Here is a 20517-nt window from a genome sequence, read left to right on the forward strand (position 1 = left end):
GGGGAGGAACTATTAAGAATAGACTAGTCTGGGATAAACCATTTAGCGGGGGGGACACCCGAGTGGCGGGAGGCTGGGCTAAACCATTCAGGTCTGGGAGCAGTGAGATTGGGTTGTACCATTAGAGGGGAAACACTAGACTCTACCATTTTTGTTAAAGGTGTATTTACAGGGCAGAGATGTGGCTGAACCATTCTGTTGCTTGGGGTGGGTGTGTTAGGACTGGGTTGAACCATTTTGAAAGGGGGGGTATTAAACCATCCAATCCCTTCCCATTTAAGCTCAGGAGAAGGAAACATGGAGACAATGATAAATCTCTCAGTCTAGGTGCATGGGAGTGACTGAGCTGGACTACTCAAGCTAAGAGAACAGGAGGGAGAGTGGACTAGAGATGGAACCTAGGAGTCCTGACTCCTAGCCTTCTTGCTCTAACACACTAAACCTTACTGCCCTCCCAGAACTGGGACAGAACCCCGGAGTCCTGATTCCCAGCCCCTAGCCACCCCCTCCAAACCCACTGGACATGTCAAACTTTACATTATATATGACTTTTTTTCTTGATAATCGATAGATGATAACTATACTCTAAGTAGATTTGTCTACCCTGATTCTGAGGCAGCTGGATAGCACATTAGTTTCTTTCTGGCTCTGTGAACATTTAATCTCCAAATCAATGTCCAACAGAAATTGGTCCAATACAATATATTACTTTGTCTCATGTTTCAACCAGTTAGTTTTGTGAAGAGAGAGCAGGATACTTCACATGCTTGACCAGGACTTCTGGATTCTATTCCCAGGATTATCCCAGCCCCACCAGTATGATGGTGCATGCAAGGTCATGCCACTCTGGGTGTGGGGACGGTCCATTTTTACGAACATGCTGTCCCATTCCTGCTGGCATGACAGTGCTTGCGAGGTCACGCCACATGTGGAGAGCGTGGCATGCTCTTTAAGAGCCAGAGAGGGTGGAATCACATTCCCCCATCCAACACCAAACAAAACCACATCTGGTTTTGTCCCCATACTGGATGAGGGACGAACCTCTCAAAAAGAGGCCTGCCCAGGCATGTGGCCACCCTGGGTTGGAGTTCCTCTGGGCAGCGTCCACTGACTCTTTAAGGGGTGGCGGGCGTTGTCGGCGGTTCTCTGCTTGGCATCCCTCCTCCGGATCCCTGGTGTTCAACCTTTGGCCCTCACTCTGGTCCCTGTTGCCCCCCTAGGGCTTGCTCCCTTGCTGCGCTTTTGTGATTCCTCCCCTTAAACCGCCTGGCCCGGCCCAGCCCAGCCCAGCCCAGCCCCCACAGATAGCACAGCAAGGACAGAACCCAGGAGTCCTGGCTCCCAGTTCCCCCCTCCCCCCCCAGAGCTGGGGACAGAACCCAGGAGTCCAGGCTCCCAGTGGGGGGAACAGACAGGGGTAACACAGAGGCTTTTGCTTTGGTGCAACGGTCATGTGATGGGGCTTTGGGGTGCCACCTGCACTATGAGCTGCCCGCTGCCTTTGGGGGGGCAGGGAGTGACCCCCCCCCAAGCTGGGCCTGGCTTGGAGAGCAGGACTCCCTGCCCCGAATCAGTACCCCCACTTCTATGGAGGACTGAACCACGTCATTGGGGTGAAGGGGCTTGTCTAGCCACACGACAGGGCGTCTCTACTGCTCCGCGACTCTCTGGGCGCTCCATGGGTGCTGCGGAAGCCACTCTGGGCTGGGCGCTTCCGGCACTCGATGGTCAGGCTGGGCCTCCCCGCGCAGGCGCAGGGGTAAGGTTTCCCGGCTGCTGGCCGGGGCTGCATGTGAGCGCTGGGCGCGGTGACCGGCCATGCCGAAGGCGGGGAAGCAGCCGCCGCGGCCGCCGCAGGAAGAGTGGATCGGGGATGGGGAGCAGAAGGTCGGGGAGGCCACAGGTGAGCGGGCCGGACCGGACTGGACTGGACCGGACCGGACCGGACCGGAGGGGGGCGGTACACAGGGCCGGGTGGGATCGGGGTAGGGGGTGGTTGGACCTGGGGGGGGGCAGAGAACCAGGGGGGACTGGGCCTGGGGGGGAGACTGAGAACCGGGGGGGAATTGGGCTGGGGGGGCAGAGAAGGGGGGTACACAGACAGGGCTGGGTGGGATTTGGACAGAGGGTGGTTGGGCGGGGGAGCACAGAGAACTGGGGGGCCTGGGCCCGGGGGGGAGACTGAGAACCGGGGGGGAATTGGGCTGGGGGGGCAGAAAAGGGGGGTACACAGACAGGGCTGGGTGGGATTTGGACAGAGGGTGGTTGGGCTGGGGAGCACAGAGAACTGGGGGGGACTGGGCCCGGGGGGGGAGACTGAGAACCGGGGGGGGGATTGGGCTGGGGGGGCAGAGAAGGGGGGGTACACAGACAGGGCTGGGTGGGATTTGGACAGAGGGTGGTTGGGCGGGGGTGCACATAGAACTGGGGGGGACTGGGCCCGGGGGGGAGACTGAGAACCGGGGGGGGAATTGGGCTGGGGGGGCAGAGAAGGGGGGTACACAGACAGGGCTGGGTGGGATTTGGACAGGGGGTGGTTGGGCGGGGGAGCACAGAGAACTGGGGGGGACTGGGCCCGGGGGGGAGATTGAGAACCAGGGGGGAATTGGGCTGGGGGGGCAGAGAACAGGGGGGTACACAGACAGAGCTGGGTGGGATTTGGACAGAGGGTGGTTAGGCGGGGGTGCACATAGAACTGGGGGGGACTGGGCTGTGGGGGGGGACAACAGTACTGGATGGGACTGAAGCGTGTGGGGCGGGTTAGAACCTGGCCAGGGGGGGCTGGGCTGGAGCAGAATAAAAGATGAGGGACTGAATTGGGCCAAAGTGGGGGAGAAGGGGCTGGACCCTAAGCTGGCTGATGTGGGGGAAGCGGAAAGGAGGTTAATGGGGAAGAGATTGGTGGGAGGGGAAGGGGAGTCCTGGGGCTCAGCTAGATGGGGAGAAGCAGGGCTGGAACCGAAGCTGGATTATTTGCGGGGAGGGGGGTTGGATTGGGATGGAGTGTGGGGGGGTTGGGTCTGAGCCTGGTGTGACACTGGAGTGAACCAGGCTCAGAAGGAGGGAGCAATGGGATGAACCGGGCTCAGCCAGGGCTGATCTGGACTAAGGTAGGGGTGGAGGACAAATTGTGCCCATCCATCTGCCCACAAGAACTGCCCCAGGTGGGACCCAGCTGGGCCCGGGCAGTGGAGGGAGTGGCTGTGGATAGAGAGGTCTGGGAACCAGGACTCCTGGGTTCTATTCCCAGCTCAGGGATGGGAGTGGGGTCTAATGGATTAGAGCGGAGGAGCAGGTAACTAGGACTTCTGGGTTCTCTCCCACCTGCCTGGATTCATCTCTTGACTTGTTTCAGACAAAGTGGTGAAGAAAGGCAAGAAGGACAAAAAGACTAAGAAGTCGGTAAGAAGGGGGACTGAGCCGGGCCATGCTGGGGGAGGTGTGAGCTTTGGTACAGGGACCTAGTGGGAAGGGTATTGGGCTGTAACTCAGGAGACCTTGGTTTTACGCCTGCCCTGCTGTGTGACTTGAGTTAAATCGCTTCTCTCTACACCTTAATATTTTCTCCCACCATATATCTGGACTGTCTTTCAGTTCAGACTGGGCAGCGCCGGGCACGACAGGGCCCTGATCTTAGCTGGAGCAAGGACTGTCTCTCCCTGTGTGTCTGGGCAGCACCTGGTCATGATCTCAGCTGGGGTTTGTCAGTACTAAAAATGGGGGAAAGCAGCTCACTGCTAGGGGACATGCAAAGGAAGGTGGCTGGATTTCCTATAGCACAGTGCAATCTCCCATTGCGGGGGGGCGTGTGTGAAACAGGGAATGGTTGCCAGCTGGAGTGCCCTTCCCTCACCACGAGGGGCAGGGAGACTCCCGGGGGTGGGAAGCAGAGCTCTAAACTATCCCTTCTGCCCTCCCCAGTTCTTTGAGGAGCTGGCCGTGGAGGAAAAACAAGTCAGTGAGCAGCAGGCTGTCATTAAAGAGAAGGAGCAGCAGCAGCAACAGGTGAGCAGCTAAAAGAACTCCCCCGGGGAGCTGCTGGGGGTTGTTGTAGGACCTACAATAAGTATGCTGCTAGAAAGGGATGCCCTGCTTAACCAGGGCACCCCCACCCCTGGTTCTCACGGGCTGTGTGCATGGGAGATATGACCCCCCACACACACGCCTCGTCTGTCTCCCCCACCCCAGCTTCAACAACAGAAAAAGAAACGAGAGAAGAAGAAAGACAAGAAGAAGAAGGAGGTAGAGGAGGATGAGGAAGAGCACCAGCTGATTGAGAAGCTGAAGAAGCTGTCAGCTCCAGGCAGCGATGAGGATGAGGAAGGTAAGACAGGATGAGGCTGGGGGCCAGGATTCCTGGGTTCCATTCCCAGGTCTGGTAAGGGAGTGAGGGCTAACTTTTAGGGCAGGGGTGGGACCCGGAGGTCAGTATTCCTGGGTTTCATACCGCCTAAGTAACTAATCTGGACAGCTGGCAGGAGCTCAGCTTACCACAGTTCCACGCCCTGGAATATGGTGATCGTTTTTGGTGTGAGAGGGGGTGGGTAGTGCCTGGTGCGGGGGGGCAGTTAGACCGTGGCTGTTTTGCCATCTCCGGGGTATAAAAAGCGGTGACATCCCACCATCGAGCCCGGAGGGGGGTCCTCTCCAATCCCTCCTGAGATCTACCCCCTAGCGGGGGCAGGGTTGCAACACATGGGATGGGAAGCACGGGCCTCTGTTCTCCATGGCCTGCCTTTTCCTAGCCCCTGCCCCATTACACTAGCCCCTTCACTCCAGCCCCTACCCCTGCAGCAGGAGAGTCCAGCCCCACGTGCATCAGCAGGGAGCTAGAGGATGACAACCCACCAGGAAGCCCTCTCCCTCCCATCCCAGATCTCCCAAGGTGCTGGAGGACAGAGAGCTCTATGGGGCTAGCTCCCCATGCGGGGAGTGGTGGTGTCTCCATTCCATCGATCCCTAAAGTCCTTCTCTCGTTTCCTTTCCAGCGACCGTTCCCATCACCAAAGGTGGCAAGAAGAAGAAGGTGAGTGAAACTCAAGGCTGGAAGGAGCCATAGGGCTCAGGAGAGGTCTCTAGACTTGGGCCGCAAGGTGCCCTACACAAGGGAATGGGCTGTAACTGGGGGTGGGCTGGAAGGAGCCCTAGGGCTTGGGGTTGCTGTCTAGACTCGGACTGCGCAGGGTCCTGCGCTGGGGAATGGGTTGTTGGGGACAGTCCTGCCCCAGTTGAGGTGGGACCTGATGGGACATCTACTTGAGGAATAGGTTGTAGAGGGGTGATCCTGCCCTGGGTTTCGGGGGGGGGGGGGGCGCTCTGGTGGTGGGAGAGAGGAGATGGCCACTCTTTGCTAACGACCTTGGCTTTACCTTCCCCTAGGGAGGGAATGTGTTTGCCGCCCTGAGCCAGGAGCAGAGTGAGGAAGAAGAGGAGGAAGAAGAGACTCCAAGGCCTGCCAAACTCAACAAGAACAAGATCAACAAGGTTAGCTCGCTCTGACGAAATCTAGCACAAAGAGGGCGTGGGGTCATCTTCTAGTGCAGAGGTGGGCAAACTACGGCCCATGGGATTGTCCTGCCTGGCCCCTGAGCTCCTGGCTGGGGAGGCTACCCTCAGCCCCTCCCCTGTTGTCCCCCCTCCCCCACAGTCACACTGCCACACAGGCAGCGGGGCTGCGAGCTCCTGCCGCTCTGAGTGGCGTGGTAAGGGGGCAGCAGCAGTGCACGCACGCGGTGGCAAATAGGGGGTCCCAGGGGGCAGTCAGGGGGTGGTTGGGTGGGGCAGAGGTTCAGGGGTCGGGGACCAGACTCCTGGGTTCTATCCCCAGCTCTTGGGGGAGTGGGGCCTAGTAGTTAAGCAGGGACGCTGGAAGGCAGAACTCCTGGGTTCCCAGATCTATTGGAGAACAAGGAAATCCCAACAGCCTGGGGGATCATCCCCTCCCTCCCAAGGGAGGCTCCGGGAGCTCCCTGTGCTAGAGATGTTCCGTACCATGCCTGGCCGGAGTCCAGGGATTAGACTGTGGGGGTCGCTCCTGCCCTGGGGGTGGGTTAACTCTTCCAGTGCTGAGTTGTGGGGCTGACATGTTGCCCCCTGCAGGCCCCACCTGATGACGAAGAGGAGAAGCAGCCAGGGAAGAAGTTGACAAAGGACAACAAGCCAAAGGGAAAACAGGTCAGTCTCCCATTGCCCCTGTGTTGGGTGGTTCCCATTTGTCTTAACCGGGACGGTCATGGCTGGGTCTGGCATGGATTGGAGCCAAGACTCCTGGGTTCTATCCCCAGCTCCGGGAGGGGAGTGGGGAGCAGTGGGGGCTGGGAGCCAGGACTTCTGGGTTCTCTCCCCAGTCTGGGAGGGGAGTGCAGTCCAGTGGATTAAAGCGGCGTGGGGGGCTAGGAGTCCCATGTGGCAGAATAGCTTAGCCAACCAGCTGCATTATGAGTTTTGGCTCCGCTGGCCAGGGGTCTAATCGGGGCAGTGGGGCGGGGATGCTGGGCTGGGTCAGGTACAGTCAGAGACGCCGCGTCTCACCGGGGCAGGATTTGCTCTGTGCTCTCAGCAGGAAGAAGAGGACGATAAAAAGAGGAAGAGCAGGAAAAACGAGAAGACCAAAGGGAGGCAGCAGGTGCGAAGCAGGCGTTTCCAAGATTCAGCGGGATTGGCATGTGGAAACCAGTGCCCCAGGGCTGCACTAGGGGGCGCTGTGCTGCAGGGAGCAGGGTGGGGGCTCCGTAGGGGGTGCTGTCCCCTCGCAGCTAGTGCTGGCCCCAGTGCCCCATCGCTGCACTAGGGGGCATTATGCTGCACAAGGTGTATCTGGTGTTAGGAACTGAGGTTATTGACTTAATCCAACCCTGCTGTCTCTAAATGCTCTTGTTTCTCCCACGGCTCCCAGGGAGGGGGATCAGGCTTTGCTGTTCTGGCCCAGAGTGAGGAAGAGGAGGAGAGTGAAGAGGAATCCAAACCCAAAGGCAAAGCAAGCAAGGTGGGCAAGAGGAGTGCTGGTCGTGTGGCGTCTAGTGGGTCAGAGCAGGAGAGGCTGAGGGTCATGACGCCTGGGTTCCATCCCTGGTTCTGGGAGCAGAATGGGGGTCTAGTGGGTTAGAGCCGGGGGGACTGGGTTCTATTCCCAGCTCTGGGACGGGAGCGGGGCCTAGTGGTTAGAACAGCTGGGGTTGGGAATCAGGACTCCTGGTTTCTATCCCCATCAGGCAGAATGGCCCAACTAGCATTATGGGGGGTGGCTTCCAGTGAATACTCCAGAATTGGCTCCATCAGTCTGATGTGGCGCAGTGCAAGGGGAGGCCAGCATACCAGGCTGGATGGGCCCTTTCATCTGATCCGGGCAGAGAGGTGTGATACCAGGCAGTTTGAGCCTATTGGGGTGATCTGGGGTCCCGAAGAGAAAAGGGGCAGGATACGGGGTTAGCTGAGTGTCCTGAACTCGTTCGCACTCCTCCTTCCAGACTGTGAATAAACAGACAGGGTCTGGTGAAGCCGGGAAAAAAACAAAAGGAAAAAAGAATCAACCAGCCCACGTGAGTGTTTATGGGGGTCCCTGCTACTGGTGGACACTAGGGGGCGCTGTACTGCAGGGACCAGGGAGTGGGCTCAGGGAGCATTCTCCTCTCACTGCCAGTGCTGGCCCCAATGCCCCAGTGTGGCACTAGGGGGCGCTATGCTGTGCAAAGAGTCTCTGTGCAATACTGCTGTGTGGCTGGTACCCAGCTGCCCATCCCAGAGCTGCCTGCATTTTGGTGCTGGGAGAGCGGTCCCTGCTCATTGTGGTTGGATGAGCTGGCTTCTGTTCTGCTGCAGAATAAATTTGCTGCTTTGGAGTCCGAGGAGGAGGAGTTGGAGGAAGACGAGGAGCCAGAGAAGAGCAAGGAGAAGCCCAAGCGAGGCAGCGAGCCAGTAAGACAGTCCTCCTCTTGGCCGTGGGGGTGGGTTTGCTCTGTTCAAACCGAACCGTTTTCACTGCACTGCCTCAGGTGTGAGACAACTTGGTGGGTTCTCGGCTCATTTTCCAGCATCCAGCTGGCCCCCAATCCCGCACGGGCAACCTCAGCAGAGAGGCCCAGGGTGAACGGCCACAGAGCCAACCTCCCCTTAGCCCCCTGGAAGGGGATCCCTTCAGAAGCAGGGCTGAGGCATATCAGAAGGGGATGAAGCTGTGGGGCTTGGACCCAGGACTCCTGGGTTCTATCCCTGGCTCTAGGAGGGGAATGGGGTCTAGTGGTTGTGAGGATGCTGGGCACCTGGACTCTTGGGTTCTATCCTTGGCTGTGGGCGGAAGGTGTTATTGGTAACCTGCCTCCTATGGTCGATACAGCAGTCAGAGGAGGATGAGGAGGATGAGGGGGAGAAGAAGGACGACGACCCCTATGCTCATCTCAGCAAGAAAGAGAGAAAGAAGCTTAAGAAGCAGGTGAGCTCTGGGTGGGAGCTTCTGCCAAACAGGCTCCTCCTCCCCCTTGTGGGTGGTGAGCACCTGCCCTCCAGTGCGGCAGCTCCCAGCTGTCTATAGCCATACTTTTTGTTCACATGTCTGTGTTCCCAGAATCCTTTGCAGCCATCCAGTTGGTACTGAAGCATCATAGGAATTGCTTGCGGTGGGGAGGAGAGGCTGTTAACTCATGTGGATCCATTCTGTGGGATCCCACCCCCAGAGTGAGTCCTGGCATGATAGCTTCCCCACTGGGGCCTCAACCTAGCTGGGCATGATGGCCCCCAGGCAGGCTGGGTACTGGCGGGGAGGAGAAGAGAGGGTCCCTTGGCTGGAGCATCACCTCTGGCTCTCCCACAGCTGGAGTTTGAGCGGCAGGTGGCAACGCTGAAGGCAGCCAATGCGGCGGCGAACGACTTCTCGGTGTCACAGGCAGAGATGTCCTCGCGCCAGGCCATGCTGGAGAATGCCTCCGACATCAAGGTACCTCCCCCACCCCCGGATTTATTTGGAATGTCTTCTTTCCCTCCCCCCGCCCCCCAGCCCCACCCCGCATATGGTCAGCAGTTGGTGTTTCCCGCTGTACTGCCTTCCCTTTTCTTCCCTTCAGCAGCTGCGTGGGAGGGGTTAATGTCCCATAATTCCACCCCTTCTTTTCCCTCTCCTTCCCCGCCATGTTGATGGAGTTGGTATTTCCCACTACAAGGAGGACCAGCAGCAGTATGGAAAGGGTTAATCCCCTCCCTTCTTTCCATTGGTGGGTCTGGGTTGTGCCATGCTCAGGGGTTGGGTGGGAGACTGAGCTGAACCATGTGGTAAGAGGGGGATAGGAGTGGGTCACACCACCTGATGGGGGTGTGAGGAGTGTGCAGGGGGAGCAGGTTGTACCATGAGATGGTGGGGCCATTGGTGATGGTGGCGGCAGAGGACATCGAGTGGGTTGTACCATCTGACAAGGATATACAGTGGGTGGCACAGTTATATGGGAGAGGGAGTAGGTCATATTATCTGGGATTGCGGGGAGTGGGTTATGCCGTCTGAAGGGTGGGTTGCACAATTATATGGGAGAGGAAATGGGTTGTACCAAGAGATGGTTGTGAGGACCATTGGGTGGGGGGAGGATCATACCATGAGATGGCAGGGGTCTTCTTAGGGGGGGACCCCCCAGTGATGGGTCATACCATTTGGCACATCTGGCAGGGGGGAGGGTCGTACCATCTTGTCCTGATAGCTCTCTCGTGCGGTTGCAGCTGGAGAAATTCAGCATCTCCGCTCACGGCAAGGAGCTCTTTGTCAACGCGGACCTGTACATCGTGGCTGGGCGCCGGTACGGTCTGGTGGGACCCAATGGGTAGGTACATGGATGGATCCCTTGCGATCAGGGCTACCCCTGTGCCACACTAGGGGGGGCTGTGCTGCAGCCTCCCCTTTGTTTCATCCCTCCCCGCTTAAACCTTTCTTTCCCTCTTCCTTTGTAGGAAGGGCAAAACCACCTTGCTGAAGCACATCGCAAACCGGGCCCTGAGCATCCCCCCTAACATTGACGTGCTGCTGTGTGAGCAAGGTAAGGGGGTCCTGGGGGGAGCCAGGACGCCTGGGTTCTATCCCTAGCTCTGGGAGGGGAGCAATGCCTAGTGGTTAGGGCAAGGGTGCTGGGAGCCAGGACTCCTGGGTTCTATCCCTGGCTCTGGGAGGGGAGAGGGGCTAGTGGTTAGAGCGGGGAACCTTGCACTCACTGAGTGTGTGTGTGTGTGTGTGTGTGTGTGTGTTGTCATCCCACCCCTCAGAGGTGATAGCAGATGAGACCCCCGCAGTCCAGGCGGTGCTCAAGGCCGACACCAAGCGGCTGAAGCTGCTGGCGGAGGAGAAGCGGCTGCAGGCTCTGCTGGAGAAAGGGGACGACAGCGTGGCTGAGCAGCTGGAAAAGGTACTGGGGGGTGTGGGGAAGGTGGGGGAAGGGAGATAGCTGGGGGAGTGGGGGGGCTATGCCACTGTATACAGGTTTTTATACCATTGCAGCTGCTGGGGAGAGGGGAGCAGGGTGGGGGAGCACAGCGGATGAAGGAGGGTTGTAGTAGTGTCAGGGAGCAGAGAGTGGGCAAGGGGGTGAAGCATGGGGCAGTCGAGGGGTCTGGGGAGGGGAGAAATGGAGGAGGCGAAGGCTTCCTGGTGAACCCGCCTGTCTCCCCCTCTGCAGGTGTACGAGGAGCTCCGGGCCACGGGGGCGGCCGCGGCGGAGGCCAAAGCCCGGCGCATCCTGGCTGGTCTGGGCTTCAACCCCGAGATGCAGAACCGGCAGACCAAGAAGTTCTCGGGTGGCTGGCGCATGAGGGTGTCTCTGGCCAGGTGAGACAGCCGGGAGCCGGAGGGGGGCAGCGTAATGGGCCTGTGATCCCACATGTGCTGACCTGGGTGAGTCCATGCAGGAGATCGGTTGGCGGAGGGGGGGCGTCACACACCGCCCACACACACTGGGGCACCTGCCCTGCTGTGGGCTGGGCTGAGACCTGATAGCTCGTTACACCCAGATGGGAACGATCCAATCTAGAACCGGGGCCCCCTAGAGGGGAAAGGCCCCGTGTCCTGTTCCCTGCCCACCCTGATAGGGCCAGTCCCCCTCACCCTGGGGCAGTCCTGTAAGACTCCACTAGGGGGCACCGCTCACCCTCCCCCCCCACGTCTCCTTCAGGGCCTTGTTCATGGAGCCAACGCTGCTGATGCTGGACGAACCCACCAACCACCTGGATCTCAACGCCGTCATCTGGCTCAACAAGTGAGTGCCTAGCCCTGGAGAAACCCTTTCCATCGGTGCTAGGGGCCCCCCGGCTCGGATCAGCAGCTGCCACCTCTGGGGGTGGAGCCCATTCAGCGAGCAGCGACTGAACGGGGGTGGACCCCAGGAATGCCACACAACTGGGACTCAGGGTGGGGGGTTCTGCTCAGCCCCTCGTGGTGGGATGAGGGGTCTTGCTGGCTGTCAGATGTAGATGGGGGCAGGAGTTGGGTGAGGTATAAACTGTGTTGGGGGGAGGGATTTCCTATTGGGGCGGGGGATGATCAGGATTGGGGGATGGCAGGAAATTCCCCTCTTGGGGAGAGGGCAGGATTTGGATTGTGGGGGGCAGCATTTGGATTCTGGGGGTCAGGGCCGGGGTTTGAATAAGGGGCAGGGTTTGGGCTCTGGGGGTTTTCCCTATGGGGCAGGGGTCTCAGCAGGGGGCCAGGACTTGGACTGGCTGAGATTCCCCCCGGTGGGGCTACAGGGAGGGTGCATGGGGCCCAGTGTGTGTGTGTGTGTGTGGGCAGGGGAGTCAGAGGAGAGAACTCCCATTAGAAAATCTCTCCCCCCACCCCACCCCCACTGCTGGGCTGAGTGAGGCTGCCGTCCATCCCACCGTGGGGTGTACGTTGGGTGTTCTAGCTCTGTCCCCTCCCCCTTGGCTGGGTGCCCCTCCTAGCCACAGATCAGGGTCAGTCCTTCTGTCTAATTCTCCTCTGTCTGTCCCCCATTCACCTCCCCAGCTACCTGCAGATGTGGAAGAAAACTCTCCTCATCGTCTCCCACGACCAGGGCTTCCTGGACGACGTCTGCACCGACATCATCCACTTGGACATGCAAAAACTCTTCTACTACCGGGGCAACTACAGTGAGTTGGGGGGGCATCTAGGGCAAGTACAGTGAGGGGGAGGAAGAGGAGGAAGGGGGACAGGGGGAAGCAGATAGGGCAATTGCAGAGACTGATCTGCCAGGGGTGGGGGTTAAGGAGGGGGTTGGGTCACCCAGAGACTTCAGCCCAGCTGGAGGCTGGTTTGCCCCTAGGTCTCCCGCCACGGGTAGGTTTTGTGAGTTGAGGGTGCATCATGGGAGTTGTAGTTCAGTTGCCCCATGCCCCCATTCTTCCCTATGGACTGAGCTCCTTGGCCAAACTTTCCCATGATGCACCTCTTCCACTGAGCTGCCAAATTGCATAATTTTTGACCAGCCTGAATAGTGAGCTTCCTCCACAGGCCTCATCCTCTAGCTCTAGGAGTCGAGATCATTTTGTTAACATACAGAGGGTCCCAGGTTCGATTCCCCAGGCAGGAAGCGGGGCAGGGAAGGGAAAATGGCATTTCCCTGTCTCTGCACAGAGAGCTTTGGTGGCCGAGTGGGAAGTCAAACCCGGATTTTTCTGCCCTCTCCCCCGCTCCCTCCAAATCCCAGTACAGCGCCCTAACCACAATCCCTCACCCTCCTCTCTGCTGCAGTGACCTTCAAGAAGATGTACCAGCAGAAGCAGAAAGAGCTGCTCAAACAGTACGAGAAACAGGAGAAGAAACTGAAAGACCTCAAGGCTGGCGGGAAGTCGACGAAACAGGCGGTGAGTCCAGAGATCCAGCCCCAGGGCAGAAGGACTGGCTGGTTTAGGGGTTGGGGAACAGGATATGGGGCCTTTCCCCTCTAGGAGGCCACTGGCTTCAATCCAGCTCTTTCCTACCTTGAATTTGTCCCCACCCTGTTGACCCAGGGAACTCACTGTTGCAAGATTTTACTGAATTAAGAATCTCTTTCCCAACAACGAATTGGGTTAACGCTCACCCCTCACATTGAGCAGTGGCAGCTGAGCCCCAGCTGGGTGTCACATGAAAATGATCCCTTCCTTTTCATGGGACTGTACTGCCCCCTAAGGTACAGTGTGGAGGATTGTACTTCCTTGGAGTCTGGAGCTAGGGGGGTACCAAGCTAGATGGGCCTCCTGATCTGAGGAGCTGGATTAGATGGGCCCATGGGTCTGATCCTGGGGGGGGGGCATGATATGAGGCTAGATGGGCACATGGGTTTGATCCGGGGGGACAGGGAGGAGGCGGGATACTGGGCTAGATGGGCGCATGGGTTTGATCCGGGGCGGGGGGGGACGGGGGACGGACAGGGAGGAGGCGGGATACGGGGCGAGATGGGCTCATGGGTTTGATCGGGGCGGGGGGGACGGGGGACGGACAGGGAGGAGGCGGGATACGGGGCGAGATGGGCTCATTGATCTGTTGCTCTGTTCGTCTCCAGGAGAAGCAAACCAAAGAGGCCCTGACGCGAAAGCAGCAGAAATGCCGCAAGAAGAACCTGGATGAAGAGGCTAACGAGGCTCCTGAGCTGCTGAAGAGGCCCAGGGAGTACACGGTGAAATTCACCTTCCCCAACCCGCCGTCACTCAGCCCCCCGATTCTGGGCCTGCACGGTACGTCCCCACGCAGCGTGTAGGGGGGCCTCCGAAGGGGCACTCTCCCGTCGCAGTTAGTGCTGACCCCAATGCCCCAGCATGACGCCAGGGGGTGCTGTGGTGCTTATTAACACTCCCCTGCTGTCCTGGCCAAATCCACCCCCCAACCCATGTCCATTCTGCCTCCCAGACGTCTCCCACCCTGTGGCCACAATTGGACACCGGATTCCCCTTCGTTTCCTGCCCCAAACTGTTGGGTGACTTCGTGGTGCGGCTGTTCTCCAGCCGCCCCACCCCAGAGGTGGCTGCATTTCAGCGCCGGGTGAGCGATCCCTGTGCAGCGTCACTATGCGGCTCCCCAGCCGCCCCACCCCAGAGGTGGCTGCATTTCAGCGCTTGGTGAGTGCCCCCTTTTCATTCCCTGGGGATACAGGATGCTGAGGAGTTTTCTTTCCGACCCCGGTTTCCCATGGGCCCCAGAGCTGAATGGTGCATTGTGGGCAGGTCCCCCAGGAGCTGCTGTCCAGCAGTTGTGCGCCCACACCCCTCACCCTCCTCCCCGTCCCTTCTCCGCAGGTGTTGTGTTTGGCTACGAGGGACAGCAGCTGCTGTTCAAGAGTCTGGATTTTGGGATCGACATGGAGTCTAGAAGTAAGTTACCAGCTGGTGATTATGAGAGACCCTACAATAACAAACTTACATGTGCACAGCCCCAAAACTCCCTCTGCCTGCATCCCCAGAGACCCTACAAACCGGGATGTGCAGGCTGTACCTGTGGGCGAGACCCTATAATAAACTCATCCAGTAACTTGATCATGATGAACTAGTTGGTGCAGCCGCAGCGCTCCTGAGAGACCCTATAATAACAAACCCTCCCGCCCACAGCCCTACGACAATGAATTGGACTGTTTAGCCCCAGGAAAGACCCTACAGTAACAGCCTGCGCAACCCCCCAGCACCTCCGAGAGACCTTACAATAACAAACCAGCCTGCGCCACCCCCTAGCAACCTCAAGAGACCCTACAATAACATGCTAGCATGCCTGAATGACCTTACAATAACAAACCAGCTCACGCAGACCCTGTAGCATCCCTGAGAGATCTGACGTTAACGAAGCGGCCATCGTAGCACCCTCGAGAGACCCTACAATGACAACCCCCCCTAACACACACAGTCGTGCTAACCCATCGCTCTCCTGGCCTGGTTGAGTCACTGATGGCTGCTCTCTCTCTGCCCCTCAGTCTGCATCGTGGGGCCGAACGGCGTAGGGAAGAGCACACTGCTGCTGTTGCTGACGGGGAAGCTCACGCCGGTAAGGGGCCTCTCCCGGAACCCCCTAATCCAGACTCAACCCAAACTCATCCAGTTCTGTTCTGCCTCTGTGTGTCTTCAACTGGGGACAGGATTCCCCTTCCCTCCTGTCTTAAACTGCTGTACAGCTCTTCCCCGGCTGCCCCACCCCAGAGGTGGCTGCATCAGCACTGGGCGAGGGGTTTTTGTGTGCTGTTAACACACTAGAGGGCAGAGGAAAGTAGTAACCATGAATCCCTTTCTGTTCTCCTTTCAGACAAGAGGGGAGATGAGGAAAAACCACAGACTAGTAAGTAATGACGGGACCCAGATGCTGAGGTTTGTGGGGGTAGGGGAGCCCGTGGCTGGGATAGCAGAGGACTGCGAATCAGGACGGGGGGGGCACCTGCAGAGCTGGGGAGCAGCCCAGGGCTGGGCTAGCAGGGGGATTGGAGGCCAGGGCTGGGATAACAGGGGGGCTGCACATTAGGGGCACTGGCAAAGCTGGGGTGCACCCAGGACTTGGATAGCGGGGCGCTGCAGGTTGGTATCGGGGGGGGGCTCTGGCAGAGTTGGGCGGGGGGAGCCCAGGGCTGGGCTAGCAGGGGGATTGGAGGCCAGGGCTGGGATAACAGGGGGGCTGCACATTAGGGGCACTGGCAAAGCTGGGGTGCACCCAGGACTTGGATAGCGGGGCGCTGCAGGTTGGTATCGGGGGGGGGCTCTGGCAGAGTTGGGCGGGGGGAGCCCAGGGCTGGGCTAGCAGGGCGCTGCAGGATGCAATGGAGGGGCACCAGCAGAGCAGGGGGTGTGACGGGGAGGGGGAACGGGCAGCACGGGGGCGGTGCTTTGGGTGGTGACTCCGCCCCTTTCTCTCCTCCCCGTAGAAAATCGGCTTCTTTAACCAGCAATACGCCGACCAGCTGAACATGCAGGAGACGGCGACCGAGTACTTGCAGCGCAACTTCAACCTGCCCTACCAGGACGCCCGCAAGTGCCTGGGGCGCTTTGGCCTCGAGAGCCACGCCCACACCATCCAGATCTGCAAGCTCTCTGGTACTGGGGGCGGGGCCTCAGGGAGGGGGCGGAGCTGGGCTGGGGGTGGGGGGCGAGCTTCTGGGGAAGGCCTTGGAGGGGGGTCTAGGGAAGGCTTGGGGTTGAGTATACAGAGTAAGTGGCAGGGTCTGGAGAAGGGAGGGGGGCACCCAGGGGAGGTGGGGGTTGGGGGTGGGACTTACGTTGCGGGAGGGGAGAGGGCCGGGGGTCTGGGCAACCAGGAGAGGTGGGGGGCATGGGATGGGGGGAGGGCACCCGGCAGCTTAGGTTGGAGGTGGGAAGGGCTTGGCTGTCCGGGGTGGGGGATGATGCAGACAAGTGGGGAGGGGGCTCCCCTGTCTCATCCCTCACCCCACCCCACTCTCCCTTCTCCCCAGGAGGCCAGAAGGCTCGCGTGGTGTTTGCCGAGCTGGCCTGCAGGGAGCCCGACGTCCTCATTCTGGTGAGTGTCTCTGGGGCGAGGGGTGGGACAGGGCCCCGGAGAGCACCAGGCCCAGTGGATTAGCGTGGGGGGCGGGGCTGGCAGCCAGGACTCCTGGGTTCTATCCCCGGCTCTGGGAGGGGTGTGGGTTAGAACAGGGGGGTGCTGGTGGCCAGGACTCCTGGGTTCTATCCCCGGCAGGGGTGTGGGGTCCAGTGGGTTAGAGCAGGGGGCTAGAGCAGGGGGCTGCTGGGAGTCAGGACTCCTGGGTTCTATCCCCGGCTCTGGGAGGGGTGTGGGTTAGAACAGGGGGGTGCTGGTGGCCAGGACTCCTGGGTTCTATCCCCGGCAGGGGTGTGGGGTCCAGTGGGTTAGAGCAGGGGGCTGCTGGGAGTCAGGACTCCTGGGTTCTATCCCCGGCTCTGGGAGGGGTGTGGGGTCCAGTGGGTTAGAGCAGGGTGGAGCCAGGACTCTTGGGTTCTCTCTGGGATCTGCCCCTTCGCCGTCTCAGCCCATTGTCTCTTCCCCAGGACGAACCTACCAATAACCTGGACATCGAGTCCATCGACGCCCTGGCTGATGCCATCAATGAGTACAAAGGGGGTGAGTGACGCCAGCGGGCACTTGGACCAGGCTGGCTGGGCCCATTGGCCTGGTGGGGAGGGAATTCCAGCCTGGAACAGCCCATTAGTTTGGTCCAGGGGGAGGGCATTCTGGGTTGGAATGGTCCATTGGGCTGGTGGGGAGGGAATTCTGGGGCTGAAGGGCCCATTGGTGCTAGGTGGGGGAGGGAGAATTCCAGGCTGGAACGGCCCATTGGTCTGGCCCAAGGGTGGGTGCAGGGAATTCTGGGCCAGAAGGGTCTGGTGGTCTGGTCCAGGGCTGGGGTGGGGTGGGAAGGGCCCCACTGGTCTCTTCCAAGGGGAGGAGGTTGGTTATTTAGGGATAAATACCACTTCCTATAATGCCCCTCACCGAGTGACACCGCCCCACAAAAGGGCCTGCACAAACTACCCAGCATGCATTTCCTGGGCGATACCATCCCACAGACCGGGGGGGGGGGGGGCATATGTGTGAGGGTATCCCCCACCCCTTGGAATGGGGGATCCCCCTGCCCCTCTAACCTTCCCCCCACCCCGCCCTGCAGCCGTCATCATTGTGAGCCACGACGCCCGCCTGATCACAGAGACCAATTGCCAGCTGTGGGTGGTGGAGGAGCGGAGCGTTGAGCAGATTGACGGCGACTTCGACGACTACAAGCGCGAGGTGCTGGAGGCCCTGGGCGAGGTCATCATCAACCGGCCCCGCGAGTGAGGTGGGGGTGGGGCCTCCTGAAGCTCCTCCCCCCCCCATGATGGACTCTCCATTCACCCGCCTGCCCCTTTGCAGCAGGACTTTTATGCAGCTGGATAGCAGAGGAGGCGTGGCTACAATGATGGGGTGGGGCTCGGCTTTGGGGGTGGGGCTAAAGAGATGGAAGTGGGGCTAAACCTGTGAAGGTGGGAGTGTTTTTTTGCAACCCCCCTTCCTTTCTGGGAAGGGCCACTGGTTATTTATATGAAGGGTGGGGGTGGGGGGGGTTTGTATTGGAATGGTCTATTCTGGGCCAGGTGGGGAGGGGACTGTGCCGTTGCTGGACTCTTCTCACCCCCCCAGCTGCTCCGAGGATGCTTCGAGCCTTGTTCCGCTTCCGTTTGACAGGATTCAATTAAAACAGGAAGTCAGAAAGTGGCTGTTGGTGGCTTTGATCGTGCAGGGGGTGGGGATTCATCATGGCCAGAGAGGTTGGGGGTGGAGAGTGTCTGTCCAGCCCACTCATGCCTTCAAGGGGACAGAGGGGGGCTGGGGCCGCTTCTGCCCGCGTGGCTGGTGGGGTGGGTGGGGCGTTGGGGAGCAGAGTGCTTGCCCTGCTGGAGGCTGGGCTGAGCCCCCACAACTTATGACATATATGGGGCCAATGGTTGACCGTGGGATGGGCCCATCTGCCACGGAGCGGGAAAGGCTAAACTGTGTCGAATGGCGTGCAGGGTTTGACACTCACACCGTTAACCAGTCTTTTGACTAAACACACAGCGGAGGAGGAAAACAAAGCAAAACCTTGACTCTTTACACTTCCACTCATGCTGTCATGTGAACGGCCTCCCTTTCCCTTGAGCGGGAGAGAGCGGCTTCTCCGACGGGCCCCGAGATGGGAGCAAGGCTGGAGGAGTTTAGCTGAGCTCCCATCCCGTTTGCTGGGAGACAGGCCGAGCTGAACGCTCACCAGAGGGGAGAGGAAAGCACCCCACCGAGGGGCAAGGCAACTTCTCTCTCTCGCTTGCAGCCTTGGGTACTGGAGAAGCATGGACCCAGCCCAGGGGGGTGATCAGCTGCTCCATGACCCAGCAAAGTTGTGCCAGGAGTGGGCGGTTCAGGCCCCTGCTCTGGTCATAGGCTCCCAGCAGTGGTGATGAGGAAGGGGTGGGGGGAGGATAAAGTCATGTCCCAAGTAAGGGTTGGGATTTCGCTGCAGCAAGTGGGGGGGTATCTGAGTCCCTCTTCAACCCACCCTGCTAAGGTGAAGGTGGGCCTGGGGTCCCAGAAGCTGGTGGGGAAGGCTGCCAGACAGTAGCTAATTTCATTCCAGTAGCCAGTTTTTCTCCCTTGAGTCTCTTTAAGAACCCCCAAAAGGAATGGGGGGGCAGGCTAGCCCACTCCCCTCATTTCATATGCCCCTTGGGCCTAGTTTCTGACACACTGGTATTGGGTCACAGAACTCTGGCTTGATGCTCTTGTTCTTAACCAGGTCTGAGCTTAGCACAGGTCTCCTGCTTGAATTCCAGGTCTGTGTGTTTGGGCTAATTTGGGGGGGCTCTTGCCCTTTCAGACCTTTTCCAGTCCACAGGGTTGCTACAGTGTCTTCTAATGAACTTGCTGCTCACAGGGCGCTCAATTAGGGTAAAGTCATAGGCCTGGTTCTCACAACTGGTTAGAGCAGAGTCTAGCCCCCTTTGTCCTGCTCCCTAAATCAGGGGTTCTCTTCTTTCCAGGCTCCTGTACCCCTTGCAGGAGGCTGATTTGTCTTGTGAACCCCTAAGATTCATCTCTCTTAAAAATGACTTCCTCACAAAATCAGATGTGTCTCAGCCACCAGTACTGAAAAATTGCTTTCTCATTTTTACCCTAAAATTATAAAATAAATTGATTGGAATATAAATATTGTTCTTACATTTTGGTGTATAGAGCAGTATAAACAACTCGTATGAAATTTTAGTGTTCACTGCCTTGGCTAGTGCTTTTTTATGTAGCCTGCTGTAAAACTAGGCACATATCTAGATGGCTTGATGTACCCCATGGAAGACCTCTGTGTACCAGTGGTTGAGAACCACGGGGAGCTGAGCCCAGGCTGGGCCAAGTGTAGACACCACCTTTGTCCCACATCTGCTTCCCCCTGCCAGCACATTAGCCTGGTGCCCTCGGAGCCGCAGCCTGTGTTCAGTTCAGCCAGGCCTATTCAGCCCACCCTTGTTGCATCTGGCTGTTGTCCTGCATCTGTTGGGAATGTGTCCGTTCCTTCAGCCTCTCTCCTTTGGCACAGGCTGGGCAGTGTCCCTTTGGGGCTGTGGTGGGCACTTGATGTTAATACACCCCACTGAGATGATGCTGCATGGGGTGGTCTCAGCATTAGCTGATAAATGTTCCATGGATCAGCAAAGGCAGCAGGGGGTGGGGAAAAACAGAGCTGAAGGTGACTGCAGCAGGGCCTCTAGATGCTAGATAGGGCAAGGGTGGGTCAAGGCTGGAAGTGACCTTGTATTTGGGTCTGTTTTCCCCCGACCCCATCCAGGCTGTGTCAGTGAACGTGATTTGGTGCAAGGTAGTTAATGATAGCCAAGTCATCAGGTAGGTTTCAGACTCAACACCCCCTGACATGAACAAGATGAGGGGGCTGAGCTGTTCATCTCAGACCTGTTTATTACAGGCCCCTGCAGCCCATTAAGTCCCATTTACCAGTTGCACTGCCAACAGTAGGTTTCAGAGTTAACATCTGGCCAGTATAGTAGATTGGCTCAACTTGGACCACCTGTGAATGCCCAACAAAATCAGTAGGTTTCAGAGTTAACACATCA

At 58.7% G+C, this 20517-nt stretch overlaps 1 protein-coding gene across 3 annotated transcripts; it reads left to right on the plus strand.

Moving 5' to 3' along the window:
* The first annotated feature begins 1742 nt into the window (after positions 1–1742).
* ABCF1 (ATP binding cassette subfamily F member 1) lies at positions 1743–18130 on the plus strand. 3 transcript variants are annotated; one of them, XM_077833460.1, is made up of 28 exons: positions 1743–1903; positions 3356–3402; positions 3922–4005; positions 4189–4324; positions 4989–5026; positions 5380–5484; positions 6100–6174; positions 6560–6625; positions 6896–6985; positions 7467–7538; positions 7819–7914; positions 8333–8428; positions 8807–8929; positions 9697–9797; positions 9925–10010; positions 10234–10373; positions 10644–10792; positions 11136–11219; positions 11969–12093; positions 12695–12807; positions 13488–13659; positions 14218–14292; positions 14883–14953; positions 15209–15241; positions 15819–15987; positions 16365–16429; positions 16939–17011; positions 17556–18130. In XM_077833460.1, exons 1-28 carry the CDS (start codon positions 1819–1821, stop codon positions 17720–17722), a joined length of 2736 nt encoding a protein of 911 aa, XP_077689586.1. In that variant the 5' UTR covers positions 1743–1818; the 3' UTR covers positions 17723–18130. The 3 variants fall into 3 exon arrangements, with proteins under 3 accessions (XP_077689586.1, XP_077689587.1, XP_077689588.1); XM_077833461.1 differs by having other exon boundaries at positions 6563–6625; XM_077833462.1 differs by lacking the exon at positions 6560–6625 and having other exon boundaries at positions 1744–1903.
* Positions 18131–20517: the final 2387 nt, after the last annotated feature.

Source organism: Eretmochelys imbricata, chromosome 14, assembly GCF_965152235.1.
Source record: "Eretmochelys imbricata isolate rEreImb1 chromosome 14, rEreImb1.hap1, whole genome shotgun sequence".
In the NCBI taxonomy this organism is placed as follows: Eukaryota; Metazoa; Chordata; order Testudines; family Cheloniidae; genus Eretmochelys; species Eretmochelys imbricata.

What these genes read in the sequence shown, in the direction of transcription:
- ABCF1 (XM_077833460.1), top strand. Translation starts at nt 1,819, where the DNA reads ATGCCGAAGGCGGGGAAGCAGCCGCCGCGGCCGCCGCAGGAAGAGTGG. An exon ending in AAGGTGGCAAGAAGAAGAAG is followed by an intron (nt 5,027 to 5,379) that starts GTGAGTGAAACT and finishes ACCTTCCCCTAG; the next exon opens with GGAGGGAATGTGTTTGCCGC. An exon ending in TGACGGGGAAGCTCACGCCG is followed by an intron (nt 14,954 to 15,208) that starts GTAAGGGGCCTC and finishes TTCTCCTTTCAG; the next exon opens with ACAAGAGGGGAGATGAGGAA.